We start from the raw sequence: 24,497 nt of genomic DNA, 5'->3' as shown, positions 1-24,497 counted from the left end.
GTAGAGGAATGTGAAACATCATTTTAGTAGAAAATAATATATAACATGTACAATAGAATGATGTCAGTAAAATGCTATTTGAGGTTCAAGGTGGTCTGGAAGCTTCCTGAAAAAAGTGGTTAATTAGACTAGGTTTTAAGGGATAAATAGGAATTGTACAGGAAGAGGATCTCATGGCTAATAGTGGCTTATAGCATTAAAGGATGGCAAGGGGCAATATCCTGATAAAGAAAAATTGGGTCCAGGTCTGACTATGTCATCTTTATATTAATAAATTCTAGTGGTTATCTATTACTTTCAGGATCAAAAATAAAAATCCTCTGACATAACTTATAAAAAAGTCAAAGTCTTTTATAACATGTCCCTCTCTATCTTTACATTTTTTCCTACCTTGCCTAACTGAAATCCTTCCCCTTACCACACAAATACATACTATGCAATCTAATGATACTGCCTTGTTGCACAAGAAAATCTATCACCCTACTTTAAGTATTTTCACAGGCTGGCCTCCATACCTGAAATTTTCTTCCTCTTCCTGTCTTCTTCCTGGTCTTCAAGTATCAACTAAAATTCCATCTTCTATAAGAAGCCTTTCCCAATCCCACTTAATTCCAGTGCCTGAAATCATTAATATGTCTATATCATGCTTGTTGTCCATAGTTGTTTGAATTTATCTCTCCCCACCCTCCCCAATTAGATTATGGACTTCTTGAGTCTCTTTTTGTATCTCCAGTTTGCTCTTAGGACAGTTCCTCCTTCCCTTCTTTTGTCTTTCTGTCCACATAGGGTATTATACCCTTACCTGCAGGTGCTCTAAAAAAGCATTTTTTCTCTTTTTATACCTATGAACCCTCTCAAGATGTCTTGGGTTTACTGTTTAGATTTCTTTCTTAAAGACTGGGCCTTAAGCCAAAATCAATCTGATTCTAATTGGCTTCCAATAGATCCTAGGCCAAGCCCCATTTGGTTATTTTTGCTTTGGTCAGAAACCCTAAGAGTCTTCCCCTCCTAGATGCATTTATTCATTTAGATTTTTTTTTTTTTTTGGTAGATGAAAGATGGCATTTTTTTGCTTTAACTGCTACCTAGCTTTAATCACTTAAAGGGTGCAGCCTCAATCAAACTAGGTTTTTTTAAGACCACAAATTAAAAAGGCCAAGGTTTTCCCCTCATTCAGAGCCATCTCCAGTCGTTCTGATCTCGATCTGGCCACTGAACCCAGATGGCTCTGAAGGGAAAGTGAGACAGGTGACTTCTGCCCTCCTCACTTAAATCCAATTCACTTGCTTGTCAGGTCATCACCTTCCTGATGCCATGGTCCTCTTCCAGAAGGAAGGACAAACAACAACAGTAGCACAGAACGCGGCGAATAGCAGGCACTTCCTAGTGCTTAATGCCTTACAGTGATGGTGGGTACCAGTATGAGGACTATCGCTCCCTTGCAAGGGCTTTGTAGGGAGACCCCCATAAATAAAGACAGCTCAAGGAGATGAACAACAAATCGCCAGGCGAAACATTTGTAAAAGGATGACTTGGCCAAAATTGCCTTTTTTATCACAAAAAAACTATGGCTGTGCCCCCATTCCCTGGAGCGGATTCTACCGGGTGGCACTCTGGGTCAGCCAGGGAGGCCTTTTTTTAGTTCTCTTGCAAGGTTAAATTCTGATTCCAAAGTCCTCGGGGCCTTTTTTTTTTGGGGGGCCTTTAGAAAAAGATAACTTTTCAGACACTTTTAAAACCCAGAAAAACCCAATGTCAGCATTTAACCTCGGATCCTTCTGCTAGCTCTGCGGAGCCGGGGGCGATGGGGGTAAGAGTTCAGGCCCTTTCTTGGTGAAGAAGTCAGTCCTATAGGTGCCTGGTCATCACGATGTCAATAAGGAGCCCGTGTGTCTACGACTCTTCTACGGTGGTCGCTGCGGCATTTTAAGACCTAATAAAAAAAGAGCTGGGCGTGCGCGGACCCTATTCGGCAGGGGAAGATATCGGATATGAAGAAGTGGAGGAGGGGCGCGAGAGGAAGAGTTGATCTGAAAACTCTTCTAATTACCGACTGTGACCATGGCAATCAGAGAGACAAGGGGAGCTGCGGCGCTGGCGGCCTCAGCGACCCCCGGAGCCAATCCCAGCCTACCCCTTTAAAAATGGGCGGGTCCGGGGGCGGGGGGAGGTGAGGCCCGTCATGTGACGAAATGCAACCTATCGGCTTCGGGGGGGTGCGGCGAGTGGGTGGAGCCGGCGCGGGTCTCGGCCGGTCGGAGCAAGTCGGGATCTGAGGCCGAAGCTTTGGGACCGGCGGAGGAGGAAGGCGGCGCCGTAAGGCCGCTTGCTCTCCGCTGGGTGCTCCCAGGCGCCGCCATGGGCAGTAAGTACGGGCCCCTTGGGAGGGCCTCCTTGCAGCGAGGTCCGCAACTCGGAGGTGTCCGGGCCGGGAATGGAGGGTCCTGCGCCCGACGGGACGCGGTGGCCCGACCCCGGCCCCACGCCGGCCGCCGGGCTCTCCTGAGCTTGCGGTAGCTACGGGCCGGGACGAACTGGGGAGGCGTGGCGGGCGGCGCCAGCGGCGCAGGATGCCTCTCCGGGCCGCGGCCGTGCCCGCTCCCTAGGGGAATTGGGGTGGCGGATGGCAGGGCTTGGGAAAGGGGCCCTGGTCCGAGGTCGGCAGCCGAGCGGCCTGGAGGGGCCCACCTGGGAAGCTGAGAGGGGCGGCGGTGACCTCGGGCTGGAGGGCAGGATGGCAGCCACTGGCCGGGAGAGGGCCCTACGGCACTGACACGGGGAGGGGGCGTTCCGAGCTGGGGCTCAGGTACCGAGAAAAGGAAACCTGGCAGGAGCCTCCTAACTCTATTTCTTGCGGCTCCTTAGCAGCGGGTCACTCAGTCAGCACATTAGAGGGTGAAAAGCTCCCCGAGTCACGTATGAAGTCCTAGGGCTGCTGATACCAGACTCCGAGAAAGGAGCACAAGGAAGTTATTTCTCAAGTGACAACATTTATTTAATGTTGCCTCGGTGTTTAATAAGGTCCTTGAGTTCAGCTACTATGTTTTCTATATTTTTTTACCTCCCATAGAACCAAAACTACCGCAAACACTAAATATTTGACATTGATTGAATGGTATATCCACCGCAAACTTTACTAGTTTCTGCATGTTACAAAGTAAACTATGTAAGGACGCCAGGAGAAGGACAGTAGAATTTGCATTTATGCTTTACAGAGATACACACTAATGCTAAATAATGTGGATATGTGAAAAGGAAAAAGTATGGGCATATGGAGTGGTTTCCTGAGCAGAGTCTCTCTCTCTCTCTCTTTTTTTTTTTAATGTAAAAGAAAACTTTAAAAAAAATTTATCTGTGGTTCACATTTATATGCTAGTCCAACATGATACCTAGGTAACAAACATTTTCTCCTCTGAGACTTTACTGTGTCTTCCACCAATGAGTTAAGTGCTATAAAACTTGAAGATTGGGCTTGTAAAATTATATGAAAAAACTCTCCCAGTCATATTTAATTCCTAACTACAGAATATGGTTTTATGGCAAATACAAAATAAGCTAAGGAATGTGTTGAGAATACAGGTTCCAAAGCAGAGAAGGGAAATTATACATATTACTTAAGGTTTTATATGTTTCTGTACATTTTAGAATTGTATAACTGTAATAGAGATTGAGAGTTCCCCCTCTTTAGTTTAAGCATACTTAGAAAACTTTGCTTCATTTATCCTTAGATAACTTAAAAATATATAGAGAAAAGAAAATTCTAGTATTCCCCAGTTTTAGAGTCCTTGGAATGTCAGCCCTTCTAGTAAATTGTACAGATAAATTCTTAAATTCATTGATAACTTCTTCTACATTATGTTCCCTTTCATGTTATCCCATCTTTATCACTGAGGCTTCCCTTGTTACAAAGAAACCAGCAAAATTAGCAACATCTGTCTGTCTGTCTGTCTATGAGTCTCCTGAATAAATGTAATAGGGGAATCCACGGGAACTGATAAGTAGGGAGAAGAGTGCCCTGGGTTATACCTTTACAAAAAGAGTAAGTTAGGGATAATGATTCAATTTTTAAAAAGCAGCCAAAGGAGAAGTTCTGTGAAAAAACAGTCACAAAACTCACAGCAAGAGAATATTCAAGATAGTGGTCAGAAGAATCAAATGCTACAGTGAAGTCTAAAAGATCAGGGAATGAGAAAAACCATCACATTTGTCCATTAACCTGGGAGAGAGTGGTGTGGTTCAACAGCTTTTTCTAGGAATTTATGAGACAGAAGAGGTAGGATGTTAGCTTAGGTTGAGAGAATGATGAGAGTTAAGTGGAAGGAGGGGTGTGTGTGCGTGTGTGTGTGTGTGTGTGTATGTGTATGCGCATGCGCATGTACAGGAAGCTTGTGTACAGGCATTTAAGGATTAATTTTCTAAAAGTAACTTAATGAGAGGATGTTTGCTACATGGTTGGCATTTTAAATTACTAGTAAGCAATATAATAAACACATCTTTGACAAAGTTGGGATAAAAGTTCCCTTTCATTTAGCTTGCTGGGATTAAGTGGTGGCACAGACCGGTATTACTCTAATTATTTTTATTCATTAGTTTAAGAAAAGTAATAAAATTACTTATTTCTTACACTTGAAAATCAAAAGAAACATTTTCATTCTGTTCTCACTGCTGCTATCTGGTTGCTGTAAATGTCTGACATCATCTTTTGAAATATAAAATATATTTCAGTCACAAATGTTTTGTAGGTATTTTGTGTCTAGAGTACTGTATTAGGCCCTGGGAAACGTATAGTATTTAGTTACTACATAGCCTGTCTTTATCAAACTTCTTTTTAAGTAGGGGAATGGTTGAATTAGAGAAGATTTTTTTAAAGCAGGCAATAGTTTATGTGAAAGTCATTTACGGGTAACAGAATAGTTCGACAAACATTTATTAAATGCCTGCTTAGTATTAGGTAATATAAATACAAACAGAGATATGACACAGTTCTCTTCTCAAAGACCTTTTACAATGGAAGTACAAGTATCCCAATAACTATAATATAAAGGCAAGTGAGAGAAAATCTTATAAAACTTTTACTTGACCCTATAATCTTATTAAATAAATATCCCCTGCCCTTCTTTCCATTCACAACCAAACTCCTAGCAGAATTTTTAGAAAGGAGCTATCATTTGGGAAGGAAGAAAGGGACATCAGTAGCTAGCAATTTTGGCAAGGATGGGAAGGGAGTGGGAATTCTAATTCAGATCTGGCAGGAGCAAAGGTGAAGGAATGGAAGTAAGCACAGCAGGATAGTTCTTGCAAGTAAACTATAGAAAGGGGTATAACTTGAGATATGACAACAGTAATTTGGAGCCAAGTTGTGGAACACTTTGAAGAATACTTTTAAGCAGGAGAGTACCATACTCAGATTATTTTGGCAGCAGAGTGGAAGATGAATTGGAAAGAAGAAATCCTAGAATCTGGGAGATCAGTTAGGAACCTATTATAATTTAAGTGATGAGAGAAAGAGATCCTGAAAGATAGTGGTGTTTGTGAAATAATAGTAATAATAATAATAATAATAATAATTACTAGTATCTAGCATTTAAGGCTTTACGAAGTACTTTTATAGATATCTCATTTGATTCTCACAGTGACCCTGGGAAATAGGTATAACACCAATAGATAAGAACACTGAAGTAGGCAGAAATTTAATGAAATAATAATAATCTGAAGCTGGATTTGAAGTCAAGTCTTCCTGACTCCAGGTCCGATGCTTTAGCTACTACTTAGCACCACTTGTTCCAAGAAAGGAGAGGAAGTGAGAGATGAGAGAGATGGTGGGACTAGAACAAGTATTGGCACTTGGCTTATGGAAAAAAAGAAAAGAGTTGGATGACTCTGGGCATAATAAATGACATAAACAAATTTATGCAGAACAACATATATTCTAATAAAATTATAAAAATCTGCTTTACTGAACATCTTTTAGCCTTCTAGTTTTCTGTTGAAAGAAAAGATATATCTAAACAAATACTTTCAAACTGTATAAATACTGCCTTTAAAAGTACTGACATTAAATCTTTAGTTAGAGATTGAAACAATAATATTTTAAAAGAATGGGGCATTATTAATAACTCTTAATAGCATTGGGGAAATGGTTACTTGGAAGCTACTTACTTAAACTTAGTTGTGTTGATAGTTTCTCAACTGTCATAGAAGTAACTAGCTAATATTTCTGATGCCTATTTATGAGTTATAGAAAAAGTGCAAAATGCTATAAAGCTAAATTCTGGCTGTGGTGAAAGTGATTCCATTTCATTAACTAATGCTTATATTTGTAAGCAACAATAATACTTGAAAGTACTTTACAAAATCAATTTCATTTAATTATCTTTTCCCTCAGAATAGTCAAAATAAAATCTACACAGGGCCTTTAGTTTATAAATGGAAAAATCTTTGTCCAAGTTTAGAACTGTTCCGTCAGATTTCATATGACTATTTATTTATTTGTCTTTAGTAAATTTAATGTACATTACTTCATAAATCATGTTGGAAAAGAAATCAGAGCAAAAGGTTTTTGGGAGATATTAAAGGAGAGATTAAAAAAGAAAAAAGGAGTAAAGATTGCATATGTTGATTTACATTCATTCTCCATAGTTCTTTTTCTAGATACAAATGGCATTTTCTATCCAAATTCTATTGGAATTGTTTTGGATCACTGAACCACTGAGAAGAACCAAGTCTTTCATAGTTGATCATCACGCATTCTTATTGTTATTGTGTACAATGTATTCTTGGTTCTGCTTGTTTCACTCAGCATCAGTTCATGTAAATCTTTCCAGGCCTTTCTAAAATCAGCTTGCTCATAATTTTTTATAGAACAATAATATTCTATTATCTTCATATATCACAACTTGCTTAGCCATCCCCCAATTGATGGCTATCTACTCATTTTCCAATTCTTTGCTATTACAAAAAGCTGCTACAAACATTTTTGTACATGTGGGTTCCTTTTACTCCTTTAACATTTCCTTGGGACACAGACCCAGTAATGGCACTGACAATGTTCACAGGGAATGCACAATTTTATAGCCCTTTGGGTATAGTTTCATATTGCTCTCTAGAATGGTTGGATCATTTCCCAATTCCACCAACAATGCATTAATGTCCCAGTTTTCCCGCATCCCCTCCAACATTTATCATTATCTTTTCCTGTCATTTTAACCAATCTGAGCTGTGAGATGATACCTCAGAGTTCTTTTAATTTGCATTTCTCTATAATCAACAATGATTTAGAGCATTTTTTCACATAACTATAGATGGCTTTAATTTTGTTACTTGAAAACTGCCTGTTCATATCATTTGAGCATTTATCAAGTGAGGAATGACTTGTATTCTTATAAATTTGACATAATTCTTTATATATTTCAGAAATGAGACCTTTATCAGAATCAGCTGTAAAGATTTTTTTCCTAGCTTTGTACTTCCCTTTTAATCTTGTTTTTATTGTTTTGTTTGTGCAAAACTTTTCAATTTAATGTAATTAAAGCTGTCCATTTTGCCTTTCATAATATTATCTAGTTCTTCTTTGGTCATAAATTCCTCCCTTCTCCAAAGATCTGATAGTTCATACAACTTTTAAAAATGAGATGAGAAAAAAGCAACATTGAATTGCTTATACACTTTTTTTTTCTGCTTCTAATATCTAAAGCCTTATCTTTGCATTTATATTGGGGACAATTGAACAGAGAAGCTTTTGTTAACTTGTGTTGCAGACCACGACAGTAATATCTAACATTTTGTTTCAGTAATATCTAACATTTTGTTTCAATGATAAGCCAAAAGAAAAGACAGATGGCTTTTGCTTGCTGTCTTCAGAGCAAATTCAGTCATTAATTTATAAGTTGGAAATAATCATGAACTGATGGTGAAAGATTAAACCTTTGACATTTGGATTTAGAGAATGCTTATATTTAATTCTGTATAAAACTATAACTTCTATTTAAAAAAAAACACTGAAAGATACTGTAAAACTGTAATATACTCATAGAGTCATTCTTTTCTTTTAACAGTTAAATTTTTAGAAGTTATAAAACCCTTCTGCGCGGTTTTGCCAGAAATTCAGAAACCTGAAAGAAAGGTAAGTATATCTTTGCTACAATAGAGGATATTTGTATTTCTTGTCCCAATTTTTTAAGCTGTTGGTCAGTATTCCTTTTTTCTTACTATTTTGTGCTACTGTTTGCCCTAGTTTAATTAACCTTGATGATACATGTTCCTAAAATTATCAGTTCATGTTCTACTCAGGTAGAAAAAAAAGGCTGAAATGTAGACTAATTTAGATAAGTCTAGGCAGATTATCTTATGATTTTAAAAACTATTAAATTTTATTTAAAGTCATACAATTTTTACAAAACAAATGAGGCCTTTTCCCTTGGTAATGGGTAGCATTTGACAATATAAAAATTTATTAAAATACCTATTCTTTTTCTCTCTGAGACTGGTCTCTCTGTGTCATCAAGTCTGGAAGTGCAATACCCATTCACAGGACCAATCCCATTGAAAATTGGTTTTGGTGGTGGTTCATCCCTCTTTAGGTAGCTTGTTCTTGGGAGCTCACCATATTGGTAATGGATTTTTTTGTGTGAATGCCTGAGTAGCTTATTCCACTACAGCTCAGAATTCCTCAACCTGTCCAGCAACCTCAGCTTCCTCAATAGCAGGGATGTACCACTATACCCAGTCTATAAATGTTTATTCATCCTACTTTGGTTTTCCCATGAATAATAACTGGTAAATTATTTATCTTCTAAAGGAAATGTACTGTAAAATTTTTTTTAACAAGGCATAAAATAATAATGCTTACATGTAAAAATAGCTGGAGTTTAGAAATTCATGATTATCAATCTGGTATTCAAGCTATGATGGCTGAGTTTTATGGTTAAGGTAATGAAGTCTGCTATGTTTTTAAGATTTCAACGTATTGATATTCCAATAATTATTTTGTTTAGAAAACATAGCTTTGAAATTTTTCAGTTAAGTTGCAGGTGCAATAACAGTAATGTTAGGTGGAAAAGAAAACTGATATAATGATCCTAAATTGTAGCATTATTTAGTTAGATGACTATTGGCTTTAGTTTCTTTCATGCAAATAATGATAAAATATCTCATGTTGTATTAATGGCCCTTTTTAAGTGTGAGGAAAAGTTAAGCTTTGGTAAAAAAAATTTTTTTTGAATCACTGTCCAATAATTTGTTTAAAAAAAGGACTAAGGAAAATTATAAATAGGAATATTTTACTATAATTTTGCAAGTTTTTCTACTCTGACCTAAATTATTTTAAATTGGTTTCATAAATAGGATAACAGGATATCTCATTTGGAAGGCATCATTCATTTCAATGTGTAGTAGGATCTCTTCCACAGAAGGATTGGAAATATCAATTAAAGTGAACATAAAGATTATTAAAGTTAAGGAGCCAGAGTAGACAACTGGCAAAAGATAACAAAAAAATTTCTAGAAAATATGTTAAGAAAAAATTGTCCTCCCAGTGATCATAAAAAAATTCTATAGATTATGATCATAGGAATCACAGAGTCTAGTCTAACTCCCTCAGGAAAAAAAACAAAACAATTTGTCCATGTTTAAATAAACTGTTTGTCCATATTGAGTTCCTTAAAAATGATTTTTTATATTGGCTCTTATATGTTAAATTTTCTGTTAAGTTTGGATTTAAATTGATAGAAAATCCAGAAAATCTGAAAGTTTGTTGAATGTCCAATTTTTTTCCACTCAAAATTATAGATATCTATAGATTCAAAAAATATAGATATAGATTTTGTTGGATATGATATTTTTTGGCCACAGACCAAGTTCTTTTGATCATTGATTCTAGGACCTGTAGTTCTTTATTGTGGATACTGCTAAGTCTTGTGCAATTCTAATTGTAGCTTGAATGTCTTTGAATTTTTTTTTCTTATTTCTTGCAAAATTTTATCTTTGATCTGCAGGTTTTGAAATTTGACAGTATTTCTTCTGTGTGTTTTCCACAAGCATCTCTTTGAGGTGGTGATCAGTGGATTTTTTTCTATTTCTCTGTTCTATCACTGTAGAACCTTTTTTTTTTTTTGGAAATATTTCCTGCATTATGGATTATGGTGTTCAGGTTCTCTTTTTGGTCAGAACTTTCTGGCCAATAATTCTTATATTTTTTTCTTCTTGATCTGTTGTTTTTCTTATAAGATATTTCACAGTCTGTTCTATTTTCTCTCTTTCTCTCTCTCTCTTTTTTTTTTTTTTTTTTTTTTTTTTTTTTGCTGAAGCAATTGGGGTTAAGTGACTTGCCCGGGTCCCACAGCTAGGAAGTGTTAAGTGTCTGAAGTCAGGTCCTCCTGACTTCAAGGCTGGTGCTCTATCCATTGGACCACCTAGCTGCTCCAATTTTCTCATTCTTTATCAAATGTTTTGCTGTTTCTTGGTCCTTTATAGCTTCCCTGGCTTCCCCTTGCCTGGTTCTAAGTTTCAAAGCATTATTTTCATCTTTGAGACTCTGTACCTACCTTTCTAGTTAGCTAATTTTTTTCCTATAATCTTGTTTTTCTTGGATGGTTTTTATTTTTATTATTTTAGTTTTTTCTCAATGTCTCTCATTTGATTTTTAAATTTTTTTTTAAGTTCTCCTATAAATTCTCTTTGGGTAGAGAGCCATTCTACCCTTTGGAGTAGAAGCTTTTTTTTTTTTTTTTTTTTTTTTTAAACTAAAGTATCCTCCTCTGAAGATGAACTTTGGTCTTCCCTGTTCTCATATGTTTCTATGGTGGGGTTCTTTATTCTTTGTCAGTTCATTTAAAAAAAATAAGAGGTATTAGTGTAAGCATCTCAAATCGTGGGATAGGGGGATGATGCCTCAAGTTTCCCTTCATCTCTGTTCTGATTAAGAACCTCAAACTAAGAGCTCCACCTTCTTGCAAGTACCCACAGCCCGCAGCTTCCTTGTCCCAATGCCTGAGCTCACCAGGTGTTGGTACCTTCTCTCCTAGGGCTCGGAGTCTCAGCAATGTAGCTGAGCCTGGCATTCCTAATCAACTACGGTTCACTCAGTCCTCCCAGACAGAAGTCTCTGTGGTTCTTCTTGCTGAGGCTCCCCCCACACCTGGCTAGCCCAGCGGTCCCCATTTGATGTTTGTGGAGCTAGCCTGGAGGTGTTTGCACTTCAGACAGATTAATCAGCATCCTAGGGTCTTCAGATCTTCTTGGATTGTATCTGGCAGACCTCTGTTCTGGCCCTAGTCTTCTTGATTTTTCACCTGCTTATGTTTGCCTTGAGGTACATATTTGTTTTGTTTGTGGAGAGCTTGAAATCTACCAACCTACTTTGCCATCTTCCCCTTCATCCTTTTTAATTTTTTCATTTTTAGTGTAGTTACTATATCTCTGTTTATATGTTGTTATTTTGGTTATATTTATTTTACATTACATCCATTAATTTCCTTGTTCTTTTGCTTCTTTGAATTCATTTTTTTATTACCCCACATTGAAATTTTCACACAGCATAGTTTTTTTAAACCATTTTATAGTTGATTGACATCTACCACAAAAAAAAAAAAAGGGCTGTCATGAGCATTTTGCTAAACTCTGAACTCTTGTAGACTATGTCAGTGAATCAGCAGCCCTAGGCAAGTCCTACTAAACTGAAAATTTTCCAAGGACTAATTTGGTAATCCAACTGTGTGTCTGATTCTGAGAACTAGCCTTGCTAAAAAAGTGAAGCTCATCATAGGATTTTATTTAAGGTGAAGAGTTTCTAGGCTATACCACCTGTTTTAATCTTTTAGAAAAGATAAAGAGAGGTTGAAATCAAATTTGGAAAGGACTTCAACAGCTGTCAGCCCATTCTAAACCCCTACCTCTGTAACATACTTATCCAGCTTTTGTTTGAAGACAGGAAGGGTGAGAAATTTCTATTACATCCCAAGGCAGCATATTCCACTTCTGGATAATTCTAATTGTTAGGAAATGTTTCATTACACTAAGTCTAAATTGAATTTTTGTAATTTCCACCCATTGCTCCTATTTCTGCCATATATGGGTGGGCCAAATAAGTATAACCCACGTTCTATGTGATAACCTTTCAATCATTTGATGATAGTACTCATGTCCTCTTTTGGCTTCTTTAAGGTTCTTTTCTAGGTTAAATACTCCTATTTTCTTCAGTCAGTCCTCATATAACATACTTTCAGCACCTTTCTTCATCCTGCTTGGTCTATTCTTGACATTGTCTGTCTGTCAATTTCCTTGTCAAAATGAGATGTTTGGAACTGAATACAGTATCCTAGATGTGGTCTGATGAGACCAGGACTATTGCCTCTCTTAATATATCCTGTCACCATATTAGATATATTGGCTCTCATGTCACACTTAATGAGTCATTAAGCTTACTGAGGCAGTGGAAGGTTAGTGAAGGAATTACTCTGATGAAACCAAGCAAAGAGTTTTGAGCAGAAAGGGTTGTTAGAGGTTATTGAATTCAGCCTCCTTATTTTGCAGATGAAAAAACTGGGGTCTAGGAAGGGCAAGTAATTTGCTCATGATCATACAACTAGTAAATGTCTGAGATAGGTCTTTTTTTTTTTTCTCAATAGTATTTTATTTTTCCAAATACATGTAAAGATAATTTTCAACATTCATTTTTGTAAGACATTGTGTTCCAAATTTTTCTCTCTCTTATCTCCCACCTCCCGAAAATAGTAAACAATAGGATATAAGTTAAATGTGCATAGCCCATCTGAAAGGTAGGAAGGTAACTGAGTTGACTTAATTTACATTTCAGAAATACGTTTAAAACCTAGATATTCCTGATTCCAAGTTCTATATCCAATGCACCAAGCTGCTTCAGTTATAGCTCTGAAGTATGTTTAAAATATCTTAGAAAACTTAGGCTTCTAATTTATATCAATTCATTCATTATATTAATCACATCAATTCACTGGCCTTGCATTAGCAAGAATGAGTGAGATTGTTTAATATTTGTTCAATTTTTGGTAAAATTCATTGATAATTGGGCTTGAAGAGATGTTTTATGATTCATGTTAAATTGAAAGGTAAATTATGGCATAGAATGTATTTACACATGGATACAATAAATGGTAGTTGAAATAAATTATTATGAAAATTAATTATGTATTAGCAAAAATTTCTCCGTTTTTATTCATTTTAGCACTATGTTTTGTTTTACAGATTCAATTTAGAGAGAAGGTATTATGGACTGCTATAACCTTGTTCCTTTTCTTAGTATGTTGTCAGGTATGTAATTCTAATATTATATTTAATTGGTGATTGGTGATATTGGGTTAAAATCTTGGGTTGGATAGAATTTAAACAATGTCTTTCAATTAAAGAATCAAATTTAAGTTCTATATTTTTGAGTCAAAAGCATATTTTCAATAAATTTAAGTATTGAAAATTTATCAAATTAAAATTTTGAATAACTGAAAATAACCTTTTAAAATGTCATAAAATTTTTTTAATTGTCTTAAAACTTTTAAAAATATCTTAAAACTGGATTCATAAATATATTGAAACTTTGAGATACATAAAGGAATACAACTTTTTATATAATGAAAATGAAAAACAGTTCCTGTTTCCATGGAACTTACTTACTGGGGCTGAGGTAATAACATATGCAATACAAGTAAATAAAAGATAATTTGAAAAGAGAAGGAGCCCTAGTCACCAAGAAGATCAGAGAATGCTTCCTCTTACTCTACATATTATTAGTATCTGAGCTGAGCTTCAAAGAAGCCAAGGATTCTATGAAGAATATTTTAGGCATCTAAGACAATAAAAGAAGAATTTATTTTTTGTCTTTGAATCCCTGCCACCTCACACAGTGGTTTCTTTATTAAATTGAGAGAAAAGAGGGGGCAGCTAGAAGGCACATAAAGACCACCAATCCTGGAGTCAGGAAGACCTGAGTTCAAATCTAGCTTTAAACATTTAACATTTACTAGCTGTGTGACCCTCGGCAAGTCATTTAACCCCAGTTGCCTTGAAACAAACAAATAAGTAAATGAAAACTGAAGAGGTTAACTTTTATAGCTAGAATGCTCAGGGTGCAGTTGATAATAAAGTAGGTTTCAAATCTATGCTGGTAAAAGATTTTAAGTTATATAAATGAAAAAACTTTTCAAAAGCAATGTCACAGATGAGTAAGCCTTTGACATCATAAACTTACAGGTCCAGCCAGATATTAAAGTTTCAAGAATTTGCTTTTCTAAAGGAATAATTTTCTGATTGCCTTCATTCTAGATCAGGAAATTTCATTTTCTAGGATTGTTCTTCTGTACTCCTATAAAAAGCAGTTTTATCTTTGAGTTTGGGTTAGATTTATATAACACATTTTTACTATGTATTTAAATACTTCCTTTTATCTTATAGATACCGCTATTTGGAATCATGTCATCAGATTCCGCAGATCCTTTCTACTGGATGAGAGTTATTCTTGCTTCTAACAGAGGTTTGTGGTTCCATTGTTTCTCTTATTTATTTTTCCTTTCTGCTTCTGGTCATGAATTTTGGTCTAACCCCTTAAATGAAAGTGTCCAGTGGATTAGTTCTTGAAATACTTCTATTTGATATTACTGGTAAAGAATATATAACTTCTTAAGACTATCTTTGATAGCCTTTAACAAAAAAGAAGTTGGAATAGTGCCATCAGATTAGTACAGTAACAATCAAGTGAACATTGTTTTTGCCAAATTGACTAGGATCTAATTCTAGTATTCCAATGGATCTATGATTTCAGTGATGTTGATATTAGCAATAAAGATTGAAAAAATCCATTATTTTCTATCCATAAATTCCTAATATATTCACCCAGTTGGTCTTAGGAAACTGTTATGTTCCACAACATATAGTCATAGGACATCCCCAGAAGATATTGATATTAGAAAAACTCAGCCTTTTTTCTTTTTTTAATGAATAATTTATTTTGATTTTTAGTTCCAAATTTTCTCCCTCTCTCCATCCCATTTCCATCTATTGAATGTGCAAGAAATGTAATGTCCATTACACATATGAAGTCATTCAAAACATTTCCATGTAAATCATATTGCAAAAAAATTTAAGAAAAATAAAGTGGGAAAAATATGCTTCAGTCTGTATTCAGAGTTCATTAGTTCTCTGGAAGTGATTGAGCATTTTTTTCATTATGAGTTCTTTGGAATTGTTCTATATCATTGTATTGCTGAGAATATTAAAGTCATTCGTATTTGATCATCCTTGTAATATTGCCATTATTTTGTACATTGTTCTGGTTCCCTTTGCATTAATTCATTAGATTTCTCTGAAACCATCATAGTCTTCGTTTCTTTTAGCATAATTGTTGTATACTATAACTTGGTTAGCCATTTCCCAATTAATGGGTAAATCCTTAGTTTATAATTCTTTGTTGCTATAAAAAGAGCTGCTATAAATATTTTTGTATATATGGATTCTTCCAAAAAAATTTATAATATGCAGATTTAGTATGTTTTTTTTAGTATAATTTTATCACTCTTTGAACATAGTTCCAAATTGTTCTCTCAAGTGGTTGGACCAGTTCACAATGCTACCAGTAGTGTGTTAAGTGTCCCTATTTTTCCACACTCATCATTTGTCATTTTTCTTTTTTGTCATGTTAACCAATTTAATAACTGTGAAGTTGTAGCTCAGAATTGTTTTAATTTGCATTTCTCTAACTTAGTGAATTAGTGATATTTATTAATATTTATTAATTTATTTATTAATAACTTTGATTTCTTTTTGTGAAAATGTCCTATTCACATTCTTTGATTATAAACTACTGAGCACTTTTTTTTTTTTTTCAAAGACAAGCCTGGGGCTATTAAAATCATTTTTTTATTTCAAAAAGGCAGTCCAGCTCATTCTCTTTTTCCCATTTAATCCTGGCCCTTCTCATTATTCTTTTGTAATGTTTGTTCAGTATACATGTTGACAAATTAATTCTTTATTTTCTGTCTAATTGTATATCCTAATCTGGACAATTGACATTTCTTAGCTACTTGACTTCTTTTGGTCCTATAAGAATAGTTAGGTCAAATTCTTTTGAATGATGATAAAGCTCACCAAGGATGTTTTGCTTTGTTTTAGAGCTTCATGCATGCAGTTCTACAATTAGGATCTTCTGGACAAATTAATGCTCTGTAAGGGTTCCCCCTTTTCCAAGAGAATTCCCACAGAATTCTGTGACTATTGTGAACAATTTATATCTTCTTGTTTGATATAGTATTCTGAAGTTTGTTGAATAAGGTTCTCTCTATTAGATCTTTCAGGAAATCTTGCATAATTTTGATATACATGTGGAAGATATGATGGGTAAAGGAAAGTCTTTAAGGCAGTGTTTTCTTCCACGAAATCAAATACTTTTTATAATTAACAAAGAAGCTTGGTGAGATTTCATATTCTCTATTTTTCAGTCAAAGCTGTATGATAAATCTGTGGTCTACTGTTAAATGTCATTTGTGAAAGTCTGCTTATTTTCTCACGTTACTTTCATTAAAAATGCCTTGGATATGTATGTATTCTCACAAAAATTTCTTTATTGATGAGAAAGACATAGGGACTAGTAGTTGTTGATACTCTTTACATCTGCCTTTTTCAGTAAGAACAATAAATTTTTTTTTTTTCCACCTTTGGTTCTTACTTAAATATTTTGAGAATACATCTCCCAGTATTCTCAAAATTGTATTTGTATTTATTTTGGGTTTCTCTGTATATTCTTGGTCAAGTTTAGCTGATTGTTTCATCTTTGTTTCCTTAAGTGTCATTCCCTCTACAGGAATATCCAAGGCCATAGTGTCAAAATCCAAACATAGAATTTCCATTTTTCCATCCTTCATCTGTTTATTTTTCTCTACTGAGTTAATGTTAAATGTTCTCAGGATGACTTTTTTATTTAGGTAAATCACTAAACTTTTCTAAGTATTTTTCCTTTCATTGCTTCCCACTATTTTAAGAAGTATTATTCTTAAAATTTTCCACCATCCTTCCCTGTTTGCTTTTTACAAATTAACATATATTCCAAGTCATTACTACCTTTGGTTGCTTTACTACTTGTCAAGGAAGTTATTTTGACTGAGGCAAGGTTCGTTCAGTCACCTTCTTATGACGGTGTATTTATATCAATTTAAACTCATTTACAAAGATGAAAAATGAAGTAGCCTTTCCCCTAAAGTAGCTTACATTCTATAGCTGCCCCCTTTATCATATTATTCTAACAGCAAATTATCAAACCAGAAAGACCCATGTAAGACTGAAGGGCATTTGTTATTTTTCATTGTTTTTTTTAAAGTTTTGGGGGCAAGGAATCACCAAATCATTAGTTTACTAGTGATGCGCCTCTCTGTACTCTGCTTTCCTGGTCCTCAAAAAAAAAATATGGTCTGTTGCTAACACTACTCAGAATCTTTCCAGAATGGTATAAACTGCCAGATTTCCCTCAGCTAGCTTCGCCAGTGTCATTTATACAACAAAATGAAATATATAAATAGCATTTTATGGAGACAGTCACAACTCCAGCAATCACCTAGGCCTAAGAGCTCTGGAAGTGGCAGAACCTCCCATATACCTGTGCTTCTGTTTTCAGCTCAATCCTCAAAACCTCATTAAAGAGCTGTGTTTCCTCTGGAAAAGGGGCCAACCAATTTTTATACACAGGGTAGGTAAACCAACTTAGTTAAGATAACAGGCCATCCTGAGGGAGACACAGAAGACTGCCAGGCAGATGAAGTCACCACTACAACTTTAATCCTAATAGAGATGACCTAGACCCCTGAATCCAAGAGCCTTGGGTATAGCAAGATTTGCAGCACACATAAATCATTTTGGGTAGCTATCCCTGTGGAGATGGAGCCTGGCAGCTGCTCTTGCAAGTATGACAGCCACAACTCCTAACAATCTAGAAAAGTCCTTGACCATGTTTAATGGTTTAACATTAGAAACTGATTATGTTTTATTAGGGGAAGGGCATTAAAGAAGAGAAGCTAACATCTTTGCTTTTCCGTCTGACTTATAGCTGAAATAGTCCTAGGTGTTGCCTCCCTCATCTTTGAGAGCAGGAGCTGCCTTTTTTTTTTTTTTTTTTTTTCTATTTGCAATCCCAGGACTTAGCACTGTCCTTTGCACACAGGAAGCACCTAATATGTGTTTTATTCATTTATTCAACAAAGTAATATTTTGATGCTTCTTAAGGTGTTGGAGGTGACCCTAGGTTCTTGGAGATTGTAGAGTACATGTTTTGTATAGATCCTGACAAGCCAGTAAGATTTTGAGTGTGTGCAAGCAACATTCAGAGACCCAGTCTACCTAGACACAGAGAGGGCTATACCACCAAAAAAATTAAAACACAAATGGCAGCTTTTTGGGCTATAATTTATGTAATTATCTACTGATGTATAAAGGAATTCTGATCTGCATCTATAAAGACATGCTATATTGAGGAATCATTATCGTCATCATTGTCATCGTCATTACCATCATCATCATCATCAACATATATAGAGTTCTTGTAATGTGCCAGGCATTGTGCTAAACACTTTATAGTTATTATCTCATATGAAGCTTACAACAACCCTAGGAGGAAGGGGCTATTATTATCCCTTTTTACAAGTGAGGAAACTGAGGGAAATAGCATTTAAGTGACTTATCTAGTTAGTAAGTATTAGAGGCAGAATTTATATATATATACATATATATATAACATTTTTCAGAGTGCTTTATGATCATTTTGATTTAGTACATGAATAATGTGTAGAATATAACTTTTAAGAAATGAAATTGTATTCTTATCTAAAGAAATTCTTGAGCATTGACTTAAGTAAATCAAATACTATTAAATTGTGTAATAATGAAAATCATTCTGTGCTTTTTCTCTCTCCTCCATCACCACAAAGGAACTTTAATGGAATTGGGTATCTCTCCAATTGTAACATCTGGTTTGATCATGCAGTTGTTAGCTGGAGCTAAAATCATTGAAGTAGGAGATACTCCAAAAGATCGAGCTCTGTTCAATGGAGCCCAGAAATGTGAGTATTAAAGCTAAGAGATGTCAAGCTTAAATTTGAGGACATTTATGTTAATGGTTTTCTTACAGAATTTTTCTGTGTTAATGAGTGACATTCTCTCTCCTCTTTGTCTTCTTTTTTAAAAATCAGTATTTGGTATGATTATTACTATTGGGCAAGCCATTGTGTATGTCATGACTGGAATGTATGGAGATCCTGCTGAAATGGGTGCTGGAATCTGTTTACTTATAATCATCCAGGTAAGATCTTATTTCTTCATATCAAAATAACAAATCAGTTTGATAATTTTCTTTTCTTTTTATTTCCTTTTCAGGCCAGTGAGTCTTATCTCACAAGAAAATTTAAATAGACTTATACTATATATACCTAATCCATAGATTAAAAAAAAAGATAATTTGGGATGATATGGAGGGGGAAGTTGGTATACTACTTCTACTCTAGTATGTCTCTTAATAACTTTGGATAATTATAATTTAAGATTGTTCAGTTTTTTTGTTTGAAACGGCTTTTAAAAGCTATCTAGAAGTTTATATAGATTGTAATTCTTTTCCTACATGTGAATGTCAGTTTTCTACCTATGCCTTATAAATAATACTGATAATTTAGCTGATTTTTACAGGTTTAGGCTGCATACTTAATGTTAATATAGCATAGTGGAATTAATCTCAAATATCCCAGACATCAGAAATTTGAATGAGAATTTTTAAAATATAATTTATTAATTTTATAATTATAATTTTTTTGACAGTACATATGCATTTTTACATTATCCTTTGTATTCACTTTTCCAAATTTTCTACTCCCTCCCCTATATGACGGGCAATCCCATATATATTAAATGTGTTACAGGATAGGATGAGAATTTTCTAATGGATCACCAGTGTCTTAGATTTCCCCTCTTTTATTTATCTGATTAAGACCAAATCTTTTCTTATTTTAGGATATGGTATAAGATACATCCGTTTCTATAAAGACAGAAGGTTGAATTTTTTTTCATATTTTAAAATATAGACAATTAGTCAATTTCTTTAAAACTCAGTGGAGAAAATAGACTACATAAGAAACTATTTTGATGTCTTTTTAGGGCTCTTTATGCTTTCCCCTAATGTTTAAGATATTTGATTAAATGATTTAGAAATCAGTGTAATTTTTTGTTCCATTGGATTATTTCTTTTGTAGGAAGCAGTGTTTTGGAAAAATGTTTGTTTTATTTTAATTGATACTCAAATTGAACTGATCTCAACAATTTATTTAATTTACCTGTAATTTTAGTGAAGTTTTTGTAGAGTGTTGTAGAAATATGAAGACAACATTTAGAATTTTCTGCTTACTGGGTTGAATAGCTTAAATAATAATTCATTTTGTAGTTGAGATTCTTTAAGTTGTTTTAAAATAATTATAGTCAGTACTGAGATATGTAATAAGAATTGTATTTTAAGATTGGCAGAAACATAATTTTAAAATAGAGAAAATAGAGAAGTTTACAAATGTTATATTTATTTATTTAAAATATTGTTGATATTGCATTTGTATTAATTTTTTTTCTCATTGATAGTAGAGAAAAAAATAAGTAAATATTTGGATGGCTTGGGGTTACAGTTGTGACATAGTTAAAAATCTGGATTATAATAGACACAAAATTGGATCAGGGTATTTTTACACATAAAGCAAATGTAACTTTTGAAAAGTATGTGCTTTTGTTGGCCATAATGGCTATGTTAGGGTTAGGCAATTACCATAGTAGCAGAATCTCGTGGCTAATGATGACTTTCTTTGTGTCATTCTTAAAACTTTTCCTCCTCCACCTCTGCCTCATCTTCCTCTTCCTCCTCCTCATCTTCCTCCTTCTCCTCCTCTTCTCTCCTCCTCCCTTCTCTCTTCCCTTCTCCCCATTTTTTCTTTCCTCCCCCCTCCTCTTTTTTCCTCTCTTCTCCCTTTCCTCTCTCCTTTTCTAGTCTTTCCCCTTTCCCCTTTCACTTCCCTCCTCCCTCCTCCTTTTTCATTCTTCCTTCTTTCTCCTTCCTCCTGCTTCTTTTTTCCTTCTTTTTCCTTCTCTCTTTCTTTCTCTCTTTCTTTCTCTCTTTCTTTCTTCCTTCCTTTCTCTCTTTCTTTCTCTCTTTCTTTCTTCCTTCCTTTCTCTTTTTCTTTCTTTCTTTCTTTCTTTCTTTCTTTCTTTCTTTCTTTCTTTCTTTCTTTCTTTCTTTCTTTCTTTCTTTCTTTCTTTCTTTCTTTCTTTCTTTCTTTCTTTCTTTCTTTCTTTCTTTCTTCTTCCTTCCTTCCTTCCTTCCTTCCTTCCTTCCTTCCTTCCTTCCTTCCTTCCTTCCTTCCTTCCTTCCTTCCTTCTTCCTTTCTGCCTTCCCTTCCTTCCCTTCCTTCCCTTCCTTCCTTCCTTCCTTCCCTTCCTTCCTTCCTTCCTTCCTTCCTTCCTTCCTTCCTTCCTTCCTTCCTTCCTTCCTTCCTTCCTTCCTTCCTTCCTTCCTTCCTTCCTTCCTTCCTTCCTTCCTTCCTTCCTTCCTTCCTTCCTTCCTTCCTTCCTTCCTTCTTTCCTTCCTTCCTTCCTTCCTTCTTTCCATTCTTTCTTCCTTCCTTTTTTCTTCTTCCTTCTTGCAGCCTCTTATCTCACTTTTAGACTATTTGAATAACCTTCATATTGGTCAAAAGAAGAGGACTATGTAGAGTTGAGGTGATTCATCAAAGAGTCAAGATGCAGAGGATCAAAATAGAGAAGGAGAAGAAAAAGGAGAAGAAAAAGCTGACACATCTACAATGTGTCAGACACTGTCTAAGCATTTCACTCATTTGAGAAAGACAGTGTAGTCATTGAAGGAATGATAATCCGGGGAAGGAAGGAAGGAGAAAGAAAAGGAAGGAAGGAAAGAAAGAAGGTATTTGCAAAGCACCTACTATTTCCCAGGCACTTTACAAGTATCTCATTTGATTCTCACAAAATCCCTGGGAGGAAGATTCTATTATTCCCATTTTATAGTTGAGGAAACCGAGGCAAATAGGCTGATTGACTTGTTCAGGGTCATACAGCTGGTAATGTCTTAGATTGGGTTGGAATTCAGATCTTCTTGGTTCCAGGCCCAGTACTTTGGCCACCTTGCTTAGATGGAAAAATTGGAGGTCATAGCTTAGCTGTTGTAAGGATTGTTGCAAGGTGGAAGAAAGAGAAATGGAATGACAACAGATTATATTAAAAAAAGAAATTTCAGAGTTTATGAACATGAAAATTGAATACTTGTGGAAGGTGGCATGGCCATTTCTGTGTAGCTGAAATGGGGCAGAAAACAAGATCAGGAGAAATGAATGAATCAAAGGACTTGGAAGTGAGGTTGTTTGGAGAAGTATTTGTATGGATTTTTTAAGTCTTCTAGTAAAAGAGCAGGAATTAGGGAAGAGAGAAAATATAAACTAGGTTCTGAATTCAATGAGTGAGGGAGAGCCACAGAGATCAACAGATAAAACTAGTAGAATCCTGATTGGGTGACATCTATTTGTTTATTTGGAGAGAATCTCTATCATTTGCAAAATAATTAATCAAATCATAGTTCATGGCTTAACAGAATGTGAACAACATATAAAGATTTCAGAGAAACATTGATGAGACAGTCAGTAAACATTTAGTAAGTAAACATTTATGTTATTGGACCAAGACCCCATGTGAATTGATATGTAAGGAAAACAACATATAGACTACTTAAGTGGAAACTTAGGAGAAAAATACATTAAAAATTGTGTAGTTATAATCAAGATTGGCCGTAAGGAAGAGATGAGAAAATACATCTTACTAGGGAGATCTGGGAATAGGGGGGTATGCAATATCACATGTCACATGGGCTTTGAAGAATTGGTTGATTTTTTGCACAAATTTGGGGGGACACTGGGTTTTATGAATTTTTTTTTTTCTATTTTCATTAACCTTTGTTACAAGAGAAAACTTAACTAGGTAGGGAGAAAATATATAGTCAGAAAAATAGTAGACATCAGTACCACTATTTAAAAAACAAACAAACAAACAAATCACAAACAATTTTACCTTTACTCTGCCATCATTTTTAGCTACTCACTGATATCTCTTTTTCCTTTCACATCCAATCTCCTGAATCTATATTCATAGCTTTGCTCCCTCCATTTCTCAATCCTTTTTAGTCAGTTTTCCAACACTCACTCCCTGATATTTGCTTCTGACAATGCCCAAGAAATTGTTTGAATTCATCTTCCTTCTTCCCCTCACCCTGCTCCCCCCCATCCTAAAATAAGCAAGACAAAATCAACAAATCCAAAACTCATAAACAAGTGGAATGTAGTGGAGGAAGAAGACATAAATGGTTGTGTGTGCAGTCTTATGTAGTCTTACATTTTGTTATTTACAGAAGTTTCCATATCAAAAATTCCCCAACAGTGATTTCATTACAGTACTCATGATTGTCAATTTGGTTGCAAAAATATTATTTAAAGTTCTTTCCTTTAGTTTTCTAGCAATCTTCTTGCTACTTAATATTTTCTTCTTCTATGTAGTTGCAAACAGTGAATTACATTGTTCTTTTTGTTTGTTTTTTCCCCACTCTGCACCACTAGATCCTTATAATTCTTCACTTGAAAACATGATACTGTGGGAAGATGTGGCTTCAGGAATCAGAGGACCTGGCTTCAGATCCTGCTTTTGTCACTCTTTGTGTGACTGTGGCAAGTCATTTGGCTTCTCTCATCTTCCGTTTTCTCATCTGCCAAAGGGGGATTAGATGAGATAACCTTTAACGGTCCCGTTTAGTTAAAAATTTATGACTTTGTCATTTCTTCACCCTTTCACAAAGTCACAGATCATGTATACTCTTTACTTTCATTTCCTTACCTTAACACTCTTAACCCCAAGTGATCTTCTTGGCCCTTCCTATCACTTGAAATTTTTCTTTTGGAACATCTAGGTGGTGTAGTTCATAGAGCACTGGCCCTAGAGTTAGGAGCTCCTGAGTTCAAATCTAACCTCAAACACTTGACAATTGCCAACTGTGTAACCTTAGACAAGTCAGTTAACCTTCCATCCAAAAAAAATCTTTAAAAAGAAAAAGAAAAGAAATTTCTCTTTCCAAATTTTTTAGTGATCTTAGTTGATAAATCTAATGAACTTTTCTCAGTCCTTAATCAGTGTGAACAATGTAGCTTTTAATATTGGTGACCAACATCTATTTCCTTAAATTTTATTCTCCATTACTTTTTGTAACATGGCTCTCTTTTGATTCAATGTATCTGGCCATTCTTATCTCAGTTTTCTTTATTCGATCTTCATTTTGTTGGTAACACATAGTCCTATCCCAAATTATACTTTCTACCTTGGTGATCTCATTAGCTTTTCCTAGTTCATTTCTCTTTAAGCAAATGACTCCTAAATTTGCACTATCTCTAATCTCTTTTCTGTTCTTTTGTTCTTGT

At 35.1% G+C, this 24,497-nt stretch overlaps 1 protein-coding gene across 2 annotated transcripts in view; it reads left to right on the top strand.

Moving 5' to 3' along the window:
• Positions 1-2,207: 2,207 nt before the first annotated feature.
• The window catches only part of SEC61A2 (SEC61 translocon subunit alpha 2), a 35,449-nt gene continuing 13,159 nt past the window's right edge, over positions 2,208-24,497 (top strand). The window contains exons 1-6 of one of the 2 annotated variants that reach the window (XM_074268642.1): positions 2,208-2,365; positions 8,055-8,122; positions 13,219-13,284; positions 14,419-14,497; positions 18,933-19,064; positions 19,194-19,303. In XM_074268642.1, coding sequence (XP_074124743.1) covers positions 2,359-2,365; positions 8,055-8,122; positions 13,219-13,284; positions 14,419-14,497; positions 18,933-19,064; positions 19,194-19,303 — 462 coding nt within the window. In that variant the 5' untranslated portion in view covers positions 2,208-2,358. Of the gene's footprint in view, positions 2,366-8,054; positions 8,123-11,021; positions 11,309-13,218; positions 13,285-14,418; positions 14,498-18,932; positions 19,065-19,193; positions 19,304-24,497 lie in introns of those variants that run through there. The other variant, XM_074268643.1, reaches the window with a different exon arrangement.

This window comes from Sminthopsis crassicaudata, chromosome 5, assembly GCF_048593235.1.
Source record: "Sminthopsis crassicaudata isolate SCR6 chromosome 5, ASM4859323v1, whole genome shotgun sequence".
NCBI lineage: Eukaryota > Metazoa > Chordata > Mammalia > Dasyuromorphia > Dasyuridae > Sminthopsis > Sminthopsis crassicaudata.
Note: the sequence above shows the minus strand (reverse complement) of the source record. Positions and strands in the feature narration are given on the sequence as shown.